Genomic DNA, 12,710 nt, shown 5'->3' with positions numbered 1-12,710 from the left:
TGCTATTTCTAGTAATTTGTAATTTAAGATGATGACTAGTTTTACCTATACGTAAGTATTTCCAACTTGCACATTTTTTCCTAATCAGTAACGTAGTGTGATAGTGGAATTCTGATATAGCAGCTGAAGCCTTGGACTGGTTGGTTCGATATGATCCACTGAGAAGGCCTAAGCTCAAGCTTGGAAAGCCTACAAGGGACTGGCGACAGCTCAGGGGTAGATTGGGCTAAACATGAGCATTGGGCTTGTTATGTTGTAGGCTTATTTTCATGTAACATCGTAACAAGACTAATTTATCAGCCCCTATTTGGGTCTAACCCTATACATGAGATAAGTAGTAGTTAAGTGTTTTAGATAAAAGTAGTGGAGTTTGCGTCAATTTAGGGAATTATGGGTCTTCTAAGGCTGGTGGCAGGTTAGTTTGAGTCCTATTTTGAGTTTTTGTATTTATTCAGTCTAAGGGTCTGATTGGGAGTCCTTTTCAGAGTCATTCTGTCTTTTAAAGAGTCTATATGTGTTATGTACCACCATAGAGGGTGGAATATAAATTTAATATATATTTTTTCATGTCCCAGTGGACTATTTGTGTGTGTGTGTGTGTGTGTGTGTGTGTGTGCGCGCGCATGCATGGACTGGGAATAGATCCTATTCTGGCCAGCTGGTTTCTCTCCTTACTTTTTCTGTTCTGCCTCAGTTCAGACACTTCTTTAGGGGTGATCCTTCTATTTTCTTCTTCTATATTCCTCTTATATTCTTTCTCTCTTCTCCTCTGTTCTTCATGTTGATTTTGTAATTCTGATTGTCTCTCTATGTAGTGCCTCAATCAATGATACTCTCCAAGTTAAGTAAGCTGGTTGTACATCTCTGAATAATTTTTCTTCTATTGCCCAGTGATTCATTCTAATGCTAATCCTTTCAACAACCTTTTCTTACTTTGAGAAAATATCCTGAAAATGTTTGGCTTTTCTTTCTTCCCATACAGCCCAAACAAACTTTTTATAAAGTAACCTCTATAAAATCTCCTCCTTGCCCCAGAAGGGATAATGCCAAGTCAAATGAGCTCCCCATCTTTTTGAAATGCTTAATCCATTCTAAACTCCTTCAAGAAATGAAACCAAACACTTGTGATGAAAGAGCAATCAAGGAAGATTCCCCATTGCTTTTGCAAATGATATGGGTGTAGGGAGAGAGGAAATATAGCACCCTCCAATCCTATTGCCTTATGTTTTGAAGGATCCTGTGGTTATCAAAGAACCTTTTGGGGAAAAAGGTCACACTGGTTTTCAGGTCATTGGGATTGAACAATTTGTATAAAGATACAAATGGAGATTTTGAAGTGAAAGTACTGACCGATTTTGCAATGAGTATTGCTTTTTTGGAAGTCCTGTGGCAGGGAGGTATAATTTTAGCTTGGGTCTGTGGAATTTTGCAGTAATTTTAATGTAGTTGAGGATATTGGAGCAAAAGTTGGAAGGGTGAACAGTGTTTCTGTTAGTGTTGAGGGATGTCATGAAGATGCTATCTTATGATATTTGCTTTGAGGACTTTGGAAAGAGAGCAGTGTGTGTATGGATTTTGTTTCTCCTTGAAAAGAATTTCATGGTAGCGCAGCATGAATTTGGTATGGGAATGGAGATATAGTCTTCCACGGTTGTATATGGAGATACATTTTATTATTTATCCTGTAAAAAGTGTTGGGGGGGGGGGTTGTTCATTGCTGGCTATTTGTGCTTTTCTGGTCATCTCTATTATATATGGTTATTGTTTGATGTCAGTCTTAAGGCGGACACTTTTAGCCTGTGAGGCCTTGTTTATGTCATGTAGTGTCAAGGAATTAAAAGTATTTCAGACACACGGATAAGTTTTGGCAGACCTTCTCTGAAGTGTTTTGTTCATGTAAGTTTTTGTAGGGTTAAGTTTGTCATTGGAGAGAGCTTAATAAGTAGTGTGAGGGCTTAAAACAGTTATAATACTGGCCAAGTAGATTAGGTGTTTTGGTCAGTTGAAGTTACTTTTGTGCTTCAAGGAGGGTTTTATAATTAAGTAGATGTAAGGGATTGTGGGGATTTTTATCGTCTTACGGTTTTGAGGTTGATTAGTTGCTTGAGGGGAGGTTTTATAGTTCTAATTTGACTTCTGTTTGGTAGGGGATGAATTAAGACAATGAATTAGAAAGCCTAATCCAATGCATTTTTAAAGGATTGAAAAAATAGGGCGTACCTAGTGCATGAGCGCCACTACGGGGTCTGGGGAGGGTCACAATCTATTCTGCCTTACCCCCGCTTCGCGAAGAGGCTGTAATCCAATGTTTTTATTTTTTTATTTGGATTCTAGGAGAATGTGCCTGTGGTTTAAATTATTGGCTGATATGATACGATACAGACCAATACGGTACACTGCTTTAAAAAAAGGAAATGTATCCTTGCATATCGTTACGTATCGACCGATGCTTACTGATACCTTTTGGTACTTAAGATACGTATTTATAGAACCCATTTCACTTTTGAAACAAAGCCTATTATTCTTGCTGGCGGTAATTAAGGCTCTGTACTGTAACGATTCTGTTTTTTAAACTTTATTCTGGGTCTGACACACTTTTTTGCATTTCTTTTTCTTTTTGGAATGAATCTGCGTCTTAAATGCTGTATGGTAACGTTAAAAAAATTGTTTTTGTAACCTGGAAGAAACAGAAACCTGTATGGTTCGCACTTAATATAATCGTTTCTGTTAGAAACCCATATTTACATAAGATGCCATCTTCACCATGAGTACTAAAGTTGTGATTTTTAAATAAATCCAAGGATAGTCAATGGTTTTTCAATAAAGTCTAAGTTATGGAAACCATTATTACACAAGTAGCTAGAGTTGAAATAAAACATAAACGAGAATAATTGATATGTCAGGTTCCATATCCTGCTGACTACTTTAGACTCCCAGTCTAAAATCCCACATTTTGCATACATTGTAATGAGGGCATTGCCCAACGGTTCTCTAAACCAAATTCGAATTTAAGAATGTGGCTGTGAACTTGTTTACCATGTATCAAAGCTGCTATGCTAGCTCAACTGCTTAAAACAACAGTGAGAGGCAACAGTGTCATGGAGGATGGCATAGGAATGGAATTGGTCTCCGGCGACAGTGTCATGGTGGTTGGCGCAAGCTGTGAGGGAACAACAAAAGAATCGCATGTATAAGAAAAAAAATCAGGAGAGAGAGAGAGAGAGAGAGAGAGAGAGAGAGATGGAACTTACCTTCGTCTTCGTGCAGAGGCTCTGTACACGCTTCTCTCGATCTGTTGGAATCTGCAAAACAAGGAAAAATCCGGGGGAGTGGGAGAGAGAGTGAGAGAGAGATCTCACCTCGTCAACGGGAGATCAGAAGCTTCAAAGGTTGAGTTTGTCAAGCTTCAAAGGTTGAGTTTGTCAAGCTTCGGTTTCAGGCTTTGTTCACGCTTCACAACGCCATCCATGACCCTATTGTTATGTTTTAGTGCAAATTCCATATTTACCCCTCCTTGCTTAAGTGAGTCTTTTGATTCTGCACTTTTTGCTCAGAATCGATTCTGGGATTGAAAAGTGAGCTTTCATGCTCCAAAAAGGGACTCCAAAACCTCATAAGTGCCCGGTTTATTTCAGAAAGACAAGAAATTGAACCGGGCTTACCATACAGTTTTTACCCTATTTCTGTTCCAAAAAAATGAAAAAGCATCAGAACCAATTTTTTAAAACGTTACAGTACAATCCCTAAGTTTCCAAAATTTGAAGCACAACTGCACTCGATCTCCCTTTCATTTTTTGGACTTGGAGCTTTGAATCATTTATAGAAAAGGATTCAGAATTTATAAACTGATGTTTAGAGAATTTAAGTATAAAAATTCGTCCATTGAATCTAACAATACCACAAGACAGGTAAGTTGGGAATACTTGAATGTTTTCCCAAATCTTTGTTTTTCTTCTGTTTTTTGCTTTGTTTGAGTAGATTTAGGTAAAACAAACTAAAACACTGCATCAAACGTAAATTATGGCATCATTTTTTTTATAGATTTTAAAATTTCTTAGAAAATCGACAATGTACTATTACTACATGTAAGAAACCTCATCCTTTATAACAATTTCAATTGAATGCGTTTGTCTATCAATATGGTGTTCTCCATTTTAGTGTTTATGCAATATGCATAATGCATGTTAGATATTGTTTATTTATACTGTTTTTTAATGCAATAGTGTATTTTCATGTGCATCTTGTCCATTTCTTGCGTATCTTTAGTGTATCTCCAATACAATACGATACAATATAGTACGATATGTCTCTTAAAATGACCCGACCGATATGGCGACTGATATCGATACTTTAATCCTTGCATGTGCCGCCTTAATGGATTTTGTGGTGTTTGAATTGTCTAGTTGATCATGTTTTATAGATTCCTAGTTTCTGTGCAGGTCTATATTTTTCTGTGCTCTATTGTACAACTAGTGGATTATGAGGATTGTATTGCAGTATTTATCATATACGTGTTTCCATGATGAACTTTGCAGCATGAAGGAAAACTATATATCTTTCTTGAGCTTGTAACGCGAGGTTCTTTGGTAAATGTATATCGAAAGTATCATCTCAGAGATTCCCAAGTCTCAGCCTACACAAGGCAGATCCTGAGTGGTTTGAAATATCTTCACGATCGAAATGTTGTTCACAGGTGTTACAACTAAACTTCTTTGATTTTATTTTTTTGCATTGTTGTCTTTGACAATTATTGCTTATTCTTTTGATAATAACACCTCAGGATGTTCTTTTGTTTAGATCTTATGTAGCATACTTATATTTGTCTTATTTTGTGTGCGAGTTATATCACATAAAAATGTACATGATGCTTGATTATGCCATAGTTCTAACAATAGGTATGTCTTGGATCTTGCAGGTAGATTTTTTTTTTTTTTTTAAAATGAATAAATATATATAAAAACCCAAAGAGATAAATTTACAAGGGGAAAGAAAGGGGGTGGGGGAGGCACTTGGCTAACCAAGGAATAAACCTGATAAAAAACAGGGGGTACAATTAATGGGCACAATCCCTTAGGGGGGTGGGAGAATGAAAGATAGGAGATTCCAAGAAGCAACAATAAGCCTGCTCCTTGGGGAGTCAGGGACCGTGCTATGTGGGAGAGCAGCAATTTTGGTGGTGACATCGAAGAAGATGGCATTCGAAATCCTTTCAAAAGTGCAGGAGTTGGACGTCCATCTACGAAGGTTCTTATCCATCCAGAGGTGATTGATGGTGGTACAAAAAGCAAGCTTACTGACGGTATCACAAATGGTGGGTCTGTGAAAGGTCATATCAATCCAAAGCCATTCCTTGCTAAGAGGGAGGACTCTTCTATTAGAGGGCCAACAACAAGAAAGAACTTTCTTCCAAATGGTGGAGGAGAAAGGGCAGGAGAAGAAAAGATGGTCAAGATCCTCAGTTTCTCTCCAACAAAGGCAACAAGTAGGGGAGACCTGAATGTGGTGATAGATGAGGATAGACTATATAGGGAGGCAGTTGGTGAGAGCTCGTCAAGCTGTGAAGCTGTGGCGAGGAATGCCACATTTGAACAAAAGGACTTTGCGCCAAAGGGCAGGATGGGCTTAGACCTAACAAAGTTCCAAGTAGAGGAGAAGCTGAACATCTTGGAAGGAGAAGGATTCTAAAGAATGGAATCCTCCCTCTCTCTATGGCTAGGGAGAAGAGGGGGAAGAGAGGTCCAGATGCTCGCCAGTGAAGAGGGAAGGGGAGAGGGGGCCCATCCATCATTAAGGAGGACGGAGGAGATAGAAGCCATCCTGTACAATCCTGAGGAGTAAACCATTCTGGGACTGAGAAGATGGAGGACTCCCGAAGGGTGCTAGGGGTCCAACCAAAGAGAAGTAGAGGCACCATTCCCAATGGAGTAGATGATAGCCTCTAACGTCAAAGGTCTTATGCTAAGGATGCCTCGCCAGACCCAAGAGGAGTCTAGACCCGAAACAGTGGACCAAGTGGAGTTCGATTTTAGGAGATAGGAGTAAACCTAAGAGACCCAGATGCTGTTTTTTTTTTCTTATAGGCAATTCTCCAGATCAGCTTGAGGATACCCGCCGAGTTCCTGTCTTTGATGTGCCTAAGGCCAAAACCTTCTTCGGCTTTAGGGAGGTAGACAGAACTCCAACTGGAGGGGTGGAGGAATTTGGTGGAGTTGGATCCTTTCCAAAGAAATGAGTTAATGAGAGACTATAGCTTTGATGGTTGGGGGAGGGTGAACGAGATACCAGACCAGTAAAGGTACATAGATTGGAGAATGAATCTGGAGAGCTCAAGGCAACCCGCATAGGTCAACAGTTTGCTTTTCCACGTTGGAGTCTCTTCCGCAAGAGATCAAGGATGAGAGTGCAGTGATGGGCTGAAAGCTTGGCGGGAATGAGAGGAAGGCCAAGGTATTTGACGGGGAGTGAGCCAAGGGAGAATCTCGTGATATCAAGGAGACGGGCTTTCATAGTCTCAGAGATACCATAGGTGAAAAGACTGGATTTGAGAAGATTAGTGCTAATGACTCGTAAGGCTCTCGAAAAGGCGAAGAGAAGACGTGATGGAAGAAATGGAAGTGGGGTTAGCTTTTGAAAAGATCATAAGATCATCCGTAAAAGCAAGATGGGTAAGGGAAAGGGATTTGCATTTGGGAATGGGGGAGATGAGATGGAGGTTAGTGGAGGATTGGATGGATCTAGAGGGGGCTTACAGGCCAAGGGAGAAAAAGAAAGGGGCAGCCTTGGCGGATTCCCACCAATGAGGAGAAATAGCCAGCGACACTGCGATTGACAAGAACAAAGAACAGGGTGGCGGAAATGCAAGTGTAGATCCATCAGACAAAATTCGGCGAGAAGGACATTTAGAGGAGGGTGTTGGAAAGGAAATCCCAACGAATGGAGTCAAAGGCCTTATGGATATCAATTTTGAGGAAAGCTGCCGAACCATGGGATTTGTGCTCAAAGCCACGAACAATTTCGTGGTAGGATGATATTATCAACAATGCTCCTTCCAGAGATGAAGGCAGACTGATTTTGGCTGGCAACGAAGTCAATGACCTTTTGGATGCGGAGAGAGGATTTTGGCAATGGAGTGATGAACTTGTAAACCAGATTACAAAGGGATATGGGTCTGAATTCCTACATGGAAGAGGCACCCTTTAGACTTAGGGATAAGGGAAAGGAAGGTGTGGTTAACACCATTGATTTGGCTAGGATCGAAGAAGAAGCTCTTGATTATCCGGATGAGGTCATCTTTGATGATGTCCTAGCAAGAGGTGAAGAAACCCATGGTGAACCCATCAGGCCCAGGAGCTTTGTTGGCCTTGTGGGAGAGGACAATAGAGGTGGTTTCCTCGTCAGAAGGGATGGATTGGAGGGAGGGGTGAAGGTGGTCAGGGATGAATTTGTTGACTAGAGGGGGGAGGGGGGAGGGGGGGAAAAAGGAGAGGGGGAATTTAAGAGCTCAGAGAAGTAGGATGAAGCCTCAGATTTGAGATCCTCAGGATTGCGAAGCAAGGATCCATTTCTGGAGGAGAGAAGGGAGATGGAGTTGGCATTGGTCCAACATTTGACAAAGCGGTGGAAGAAAGCACTGTTGGAGTGTCCAAGTTTCAACCACTTGATACGGGATTTCTGCTTGTGGAAACTTTCTTCCTGGATTAGGAAGAGGGATAACTCAAGGGAGAGGGACTTTGCCTCCTCGGCAAGGGACAAAATGAGTTGATCAAGCTGAAGTCTGGTCGGGATAGCTTCTAGCCTAGACTTGCTGGAGGCAGCCTTGTCAAAGATGTTGCCAAAGAACCTAGAATTCCAGAGCTTAAGGACTGCCTTAACATTTCTAAGCCTCCTGGAAAAGGAGATGAGCGGGGAGAAGGCATGCATTGGGATGCGCCACGCCTAACGGACAAGGGGAAGGAAATCTTGGTGAAGGGACCACATGTCGAAGAATTTAAAGGGCTTGGGACCGAGGGAGGTGGAAGGATGGAGAGAGAGATGGGACAGTGATCAGAGATGTTGGTAGGGTCAAAAGTGGCATGAGAAGAGGGGAAGGAGCCGAGCCAAGCTCCATTCACAAGAACCCTATCAAGTTTGCATGCCACACGGTCATTGCCACTCCAACGACTTCCAGGTGAGCTAGAAACCGGACCCACGGAGATCATTCATGCCAATGTTCTCAAGGCACTCATTGAAGGCCTCAACAGGGAGGGGGTCAATGGGATTGCCTCCAGCCATTCTGAGACCAAATCTGACGACATTGAAGTCACCAGTAATACCCCAAGGTGAGGAGTCGACAAATGAGTAAAGGAATCAAATATCATTCCATAAGGGGACTCTCAAATGCGCGATTAGGGGCATAGACAATAGTGAGGAAGCATCTATTGGCCCCCGAAGAATCAGAGATGGAGAGATGGATATGATGGGAGGAGGCGACAAGGGAAGAAATATTGAGGAGAAGAGGGTCCCAAAGGATCCAGACCGACCTGACCATTGGGGCAATTGGCATAATTGGCAAGGACTAAGATGGAGCAATGGAGGAGGTGATACGGGAAGCATTTGGCTCTGAGACTCTAGTTTCCAGAAGACAAACAGACGGGGGCATGGGAAGATTAAATAAGGGATCAGATGGAGACAGAGATGAGGCCTCAAACATTCCAGATAGACCTAGGGGTCATTTAGAGGAAGAGGGAGTTGGGTTCAATAGCTCCGAAGAGGTAGAGGATCGCCGATGGCCAGCAGTAGAAGAGCTTCTCTTGCGACGATGACATTCACGGATCGGGGATGGTTGAGCAAAGCTAGTCTTCTGGGTCAACAAATGGACAAGAATGGCACGAGGCTTTGGTTTAGTCTTGGTGGTAGAGGACGACTTCGGGTTCTTGGGGGGCAGCTTGGTTTTAGTGGGAATTGAATGGGCTTTCTGGTGGTGGGTGGGTGGCAAGCTGGGAGCAGCCGAAGGAGGAAGCTAGCCAAAGGGGTGATTAGCTGGTAGAGTTAATAATTGGTTAGCCTGGAGAGGAGGGAGCTCTCATATAAGATAGTGGAGACATGCGGATCTTCAGGCAGAGGGCCAAGACTATCGGAGATGGCTGAGGCAAGGGTGGCACTCGTCGCAGGAACGAGAGTGGCTTTCAACAGAGCGGTGGTGGCAAGGAGAGATGGGGAGAATCTGTCTACAGAGGCAGTAAGAGCAGGAGCAGGGCCTTTGTCTGCAGGAGTGGCGCTACTAGATAGCCCAGAGGGGCTAACAGCAGGGGCGAGAGGAGCTTGCAAAGCCTGGTGGTTGAGGGGGATGGCAGCAACATGGGGGGCATCAGTAGAAGCATGGGGATCTCGATTAATGTTCAAAAGAGTGGCAGCAACAATATTATCGTCTTCAGGGGTGGGAGAGACCAATAATCCAGAGGGGGGACATCAACGGTGGTTATCAAAGAATGCAAAGTTGGTGCATCGAAGGAGGCGATGACGGCTTGGGCAACAAGTGAAGGGGCAAGGGGAGCTCGTGGAGACAGAAAGGCAGGCACATAGACTTCAGCAGATGCGAGAGAAGCTCGCGAGGTGTAGGCGGAACCATCATCAACGGCTAGGGGAGCTTGCGGAGACAGAAAGGCAGGTGCAAGGACTTAGAGCGGAAATGGCTATCGGGCGTAGGGGAAGGGGGTTAACTAGTCGGTTATAGAGGAGGTGGCCAAGGTGGATGTGACATGGGCTGGTGGTTCAAGGTTTGGAGGAGAGGAGTGGGCCAAAAGGGGGATTGGATTGGTTGATGGGCCAAGGGAGATTGGTTGGGTTGGTGGGCCAAGGATAAAGGATGGTCCAAGTTGGTGAGGTGGGCCGGAGAAGGTATGTTGGGATAGAAAATCTGGGCCAGCCGCAGTTGCCCAGAGAGGGGAATGCCAGTAGAGGAGGGAAGAAGGCCTAAGGAAGACTCAATGGACGGCCAACAAGGGTTAAAAGAGGATAGGAGTCCACATCAGAGGGTCGAAATGAGTGAGGGATAGGGGAGGTATGGATAAAAGAGGAAAGGTGATAGTCAGTGATAGAAAAAGCAGGTGAGGGGGAAAAAGTAGTTGCAGAAGCAGGCTAATTAACAGCTGTAGGGCAGCCCTCTCCAGAGCAACCGACCAACAAGGAATCAAAATCTTGAGGCAAGGAAGGGTCACCCTTAGTGTCAGAAGAACCAGAACCAAAGGAAGTTGTGGAAGCATCATCGGTGTCAGGCGCAGAAGTTTCCAGCGAGTGGAGAACCGAGAACTTGTTCGGACCAGAGGTCTAAGGAAGAAGGACCACTGGATCAAGCAGCGGCAGTCTGGCGGTAGCCAAGTTGTCGTAGCATCAGGGGTGCCAGGGAGGGCCATACGGTTACGGCTATGTTGACGACGAAGCCTATTTCTTTTCTTCTAGCGACCAAAGTTAACAGGGATGGTGGTTTCCAGAGGGGCTTCCTCAGTAGCGGAGCCAAAGAAGCAACCGAGGCAGGAGTGCAGGCCCGAGAATGGTATCCAAATGATTTAGAGGAGGTACAACACCAATCGTAGTGCACCGGCGGGATGAAAGAGTATCCATTTTCTTCGACAATAGTGATTGAGGAGGGAGGTGGCTCATTGGCTAGAAGATCAACATAAATTTGAGCGAAACCGATCTGTCCATCAGCTTGGTTTGGTGGTCTGAGAAGAGAGGCTTCCCGATGACCGACAATACTAGGCCCCTTTTCACCCCAGTAATGCAGAGGTAAGTTGGGGAGGGTGATCCAAATGGGGGACTTGAAATCTACCTTGCTGAGGTTAAAGAAGGGGTCCCATTTCCTTAGGAAGACTGCCTTGTTACCTACACGACAAGGACCTTCTTCAAGGGCATGGATCATATCAGCTTAATGGGAGAAGTTTAAAATAAAAATTCCATTGTTGGGCATGAAGGATTGCATCTGGACAAGGAGCCGCCACTGCTTCGAGAGAGGCTTGGACGATGCTGAACGGAGGCCTGCTACCCATAAAGTGACCAACGTCACAAAGCTTCCATTTAGAGATATCTGGTTCAAGGAGACCCAAGGGACAAAACCCAACCTTCTTATCATCGATTAAGGTAGGAGGAACAAACACCAGAGCGAGACCGACTCTTGAGGGAGAGGGAGAGGGACTGGCAATGGAGGCCCAGGTTTAAGTCAGGGAGGAGGGAGGTGCAAGGGGAGAGGAAGGAGAGGAGGGAGAAAGGGAGGAGGGGAGTGGCAGGTCAGAGGGCTGAATGGAGGAGGAAGAGGTGCCAACAATAACATGGGGTAGAGGGGGGGAGAGGAAGGAGAGGATGTTCAAGGGAGTCAGGGGGGTGTCCAGCGGCAGAAGCTGCCCGGGGGGGAGGAGGTCATGGAGCTTTAGGCCATGGAAGGGGGGAGGATGAGGGAGCCCGACGCCAAAAAAGTGTTTTAATCCATAGGTTCCTTTTTGAAAATATAGTGTGGCATGAGAGACACACGAATTACGGTTAAATTCTCTGCCTTTGTTCTCAAATTGTCCTTTTCTGATGGTGAAAATTTAGATTTATCTTAGGGAGTCATTGCTTTGTTGGCCGATGTTTTATTATGTGCTTCAGTATCTATTCAAAGTTGTCTGGTTCTGTCCTAGATTAGCCTACTTTATTGTAGTGAGTGGGTTGATGCATCAAAATTCTCTGCAAGCCTTCACTTTCATTGTGATGGATCTCTGCTACTGATTTTCGACAGCCTTGGCAGTTGGCACAATTTGGGTCTTTAGGTTCTGTATTACCTTGTTTTTTTCCTATTAGTATAACAATGGTTCATGATGTAGTCAAAAAGAAAAAATATATCTTTGCTGAATTATTGGAGTTGTTCCATCCTTCCAGAGTTCTCGGTGCATATGCATTGAACAAGGAAAAAAAAAAAAAAACAGAAACGAAAACAAAAAGAAGTATACAATACTTTGCTGAGTAATAGAATTATTTCCAGGTGCATCTACAATTTGAAATGCTCAAATGCAGTAGTTCTACTTGCTTGAGCAGCATTCATTACTTTTTTTGTTTGTGTGGCATTTATTTGATTAGGAAGACTCATGTTGCAAAGGCAATGGTGGAACTGAAGTAATTTTAGCAGATGTTACTTCTTGTTTATTGACATTCTGTGTATCGATGCTCATCACTATCATAAAGATTATGTGACTACAAAATTTGTCACATTAGTTTCAGAACCTGAACTGTAATTTATTAAGCATTTCGTCATATGTTATTACGACCAGAAAACGTGGGGTAATGTCCTTTTTTATGCCGTTTGTTGGACATTAGTCATATTGTGCTTTTTTTCCCCCCAACTCGCAGGGATATCAAATGTGCTAATATTTTGGTGCATACAAGTGGATCTGTGAAACTTGCAGATTTTGGGTTAGCAAAGGTATTTTTACTAGCATTCTCATTATTCTGTAGATCTAATTTAAATGTAAATTTCTTCATCTTACATCACTGCTTGTGCGCTTCCATAGGCAACCAAATTAAATGATGTGAAATCCTGCAAAGGGACTGCGTTCTGGATGGCTCCTGAGGTTTGCATCTTCTCTTGTGAGACCGTGTTTCATTATTATGTAGTTATTACATTATACAATGCCAATCCTTGGAAAATTATATGCATGCCTTTAATTATTGGCTAGTATGGTGGGAGTTGGCCTTTCGAAATA

At 43.4% G+C, this 12,710-nt stretch overlaps 1 protein-coding gene across 1 annotated transcript in view; it reads left to right on the top strand.

Annotated features, from left to right (window-relative positions):
* Window positions 1-12,710, top strand: part of LOC122080154 (mitogen-activated protein kinase kinase kinase 1-like) — a 50,461-nt gene that overhangs the window by 6,566 nt on the left and 31,185 nt on the right. The window contains exons 4-6 of the mRNA XM_042647061.1: window positions 4,536-4,693; window positions 12,358-12,430; window positions 12,519-12,578. Of these exons, the coding sequence (XP_042502995.1) occupies window positions 4,536-4,693; window positions 12,358-12,430; window positions 12,519-12,578 (291 nt within the window). The remainder of the gene's footprint in view (window positions 1-4,535; window positions 4,694-12,357; window positions 12,431-12,518; window positions 12,579-12,710) is intronic.

This window comes from Macadamia integrifolia, chromosome 5, assembly GCF_013358625.1.
Source record: "Macadamia integrifolia cultivar HAES 741 chromosome 5, SCU_Mint_v3, whole genome shotgun sequence".
NCBI classification, from domain to species: Eukaryota; Viridiplantae; Streptophyta; class Magnoliopsida; order Proteales; family Proteaceae; genus Macadamia; species Macadamia integrifolia.
The sequence above is the reverse complement of the archived record's forward strand: the minus strand, read 5'-3'. Positions and strand labels throughout refer to the sequence as shown.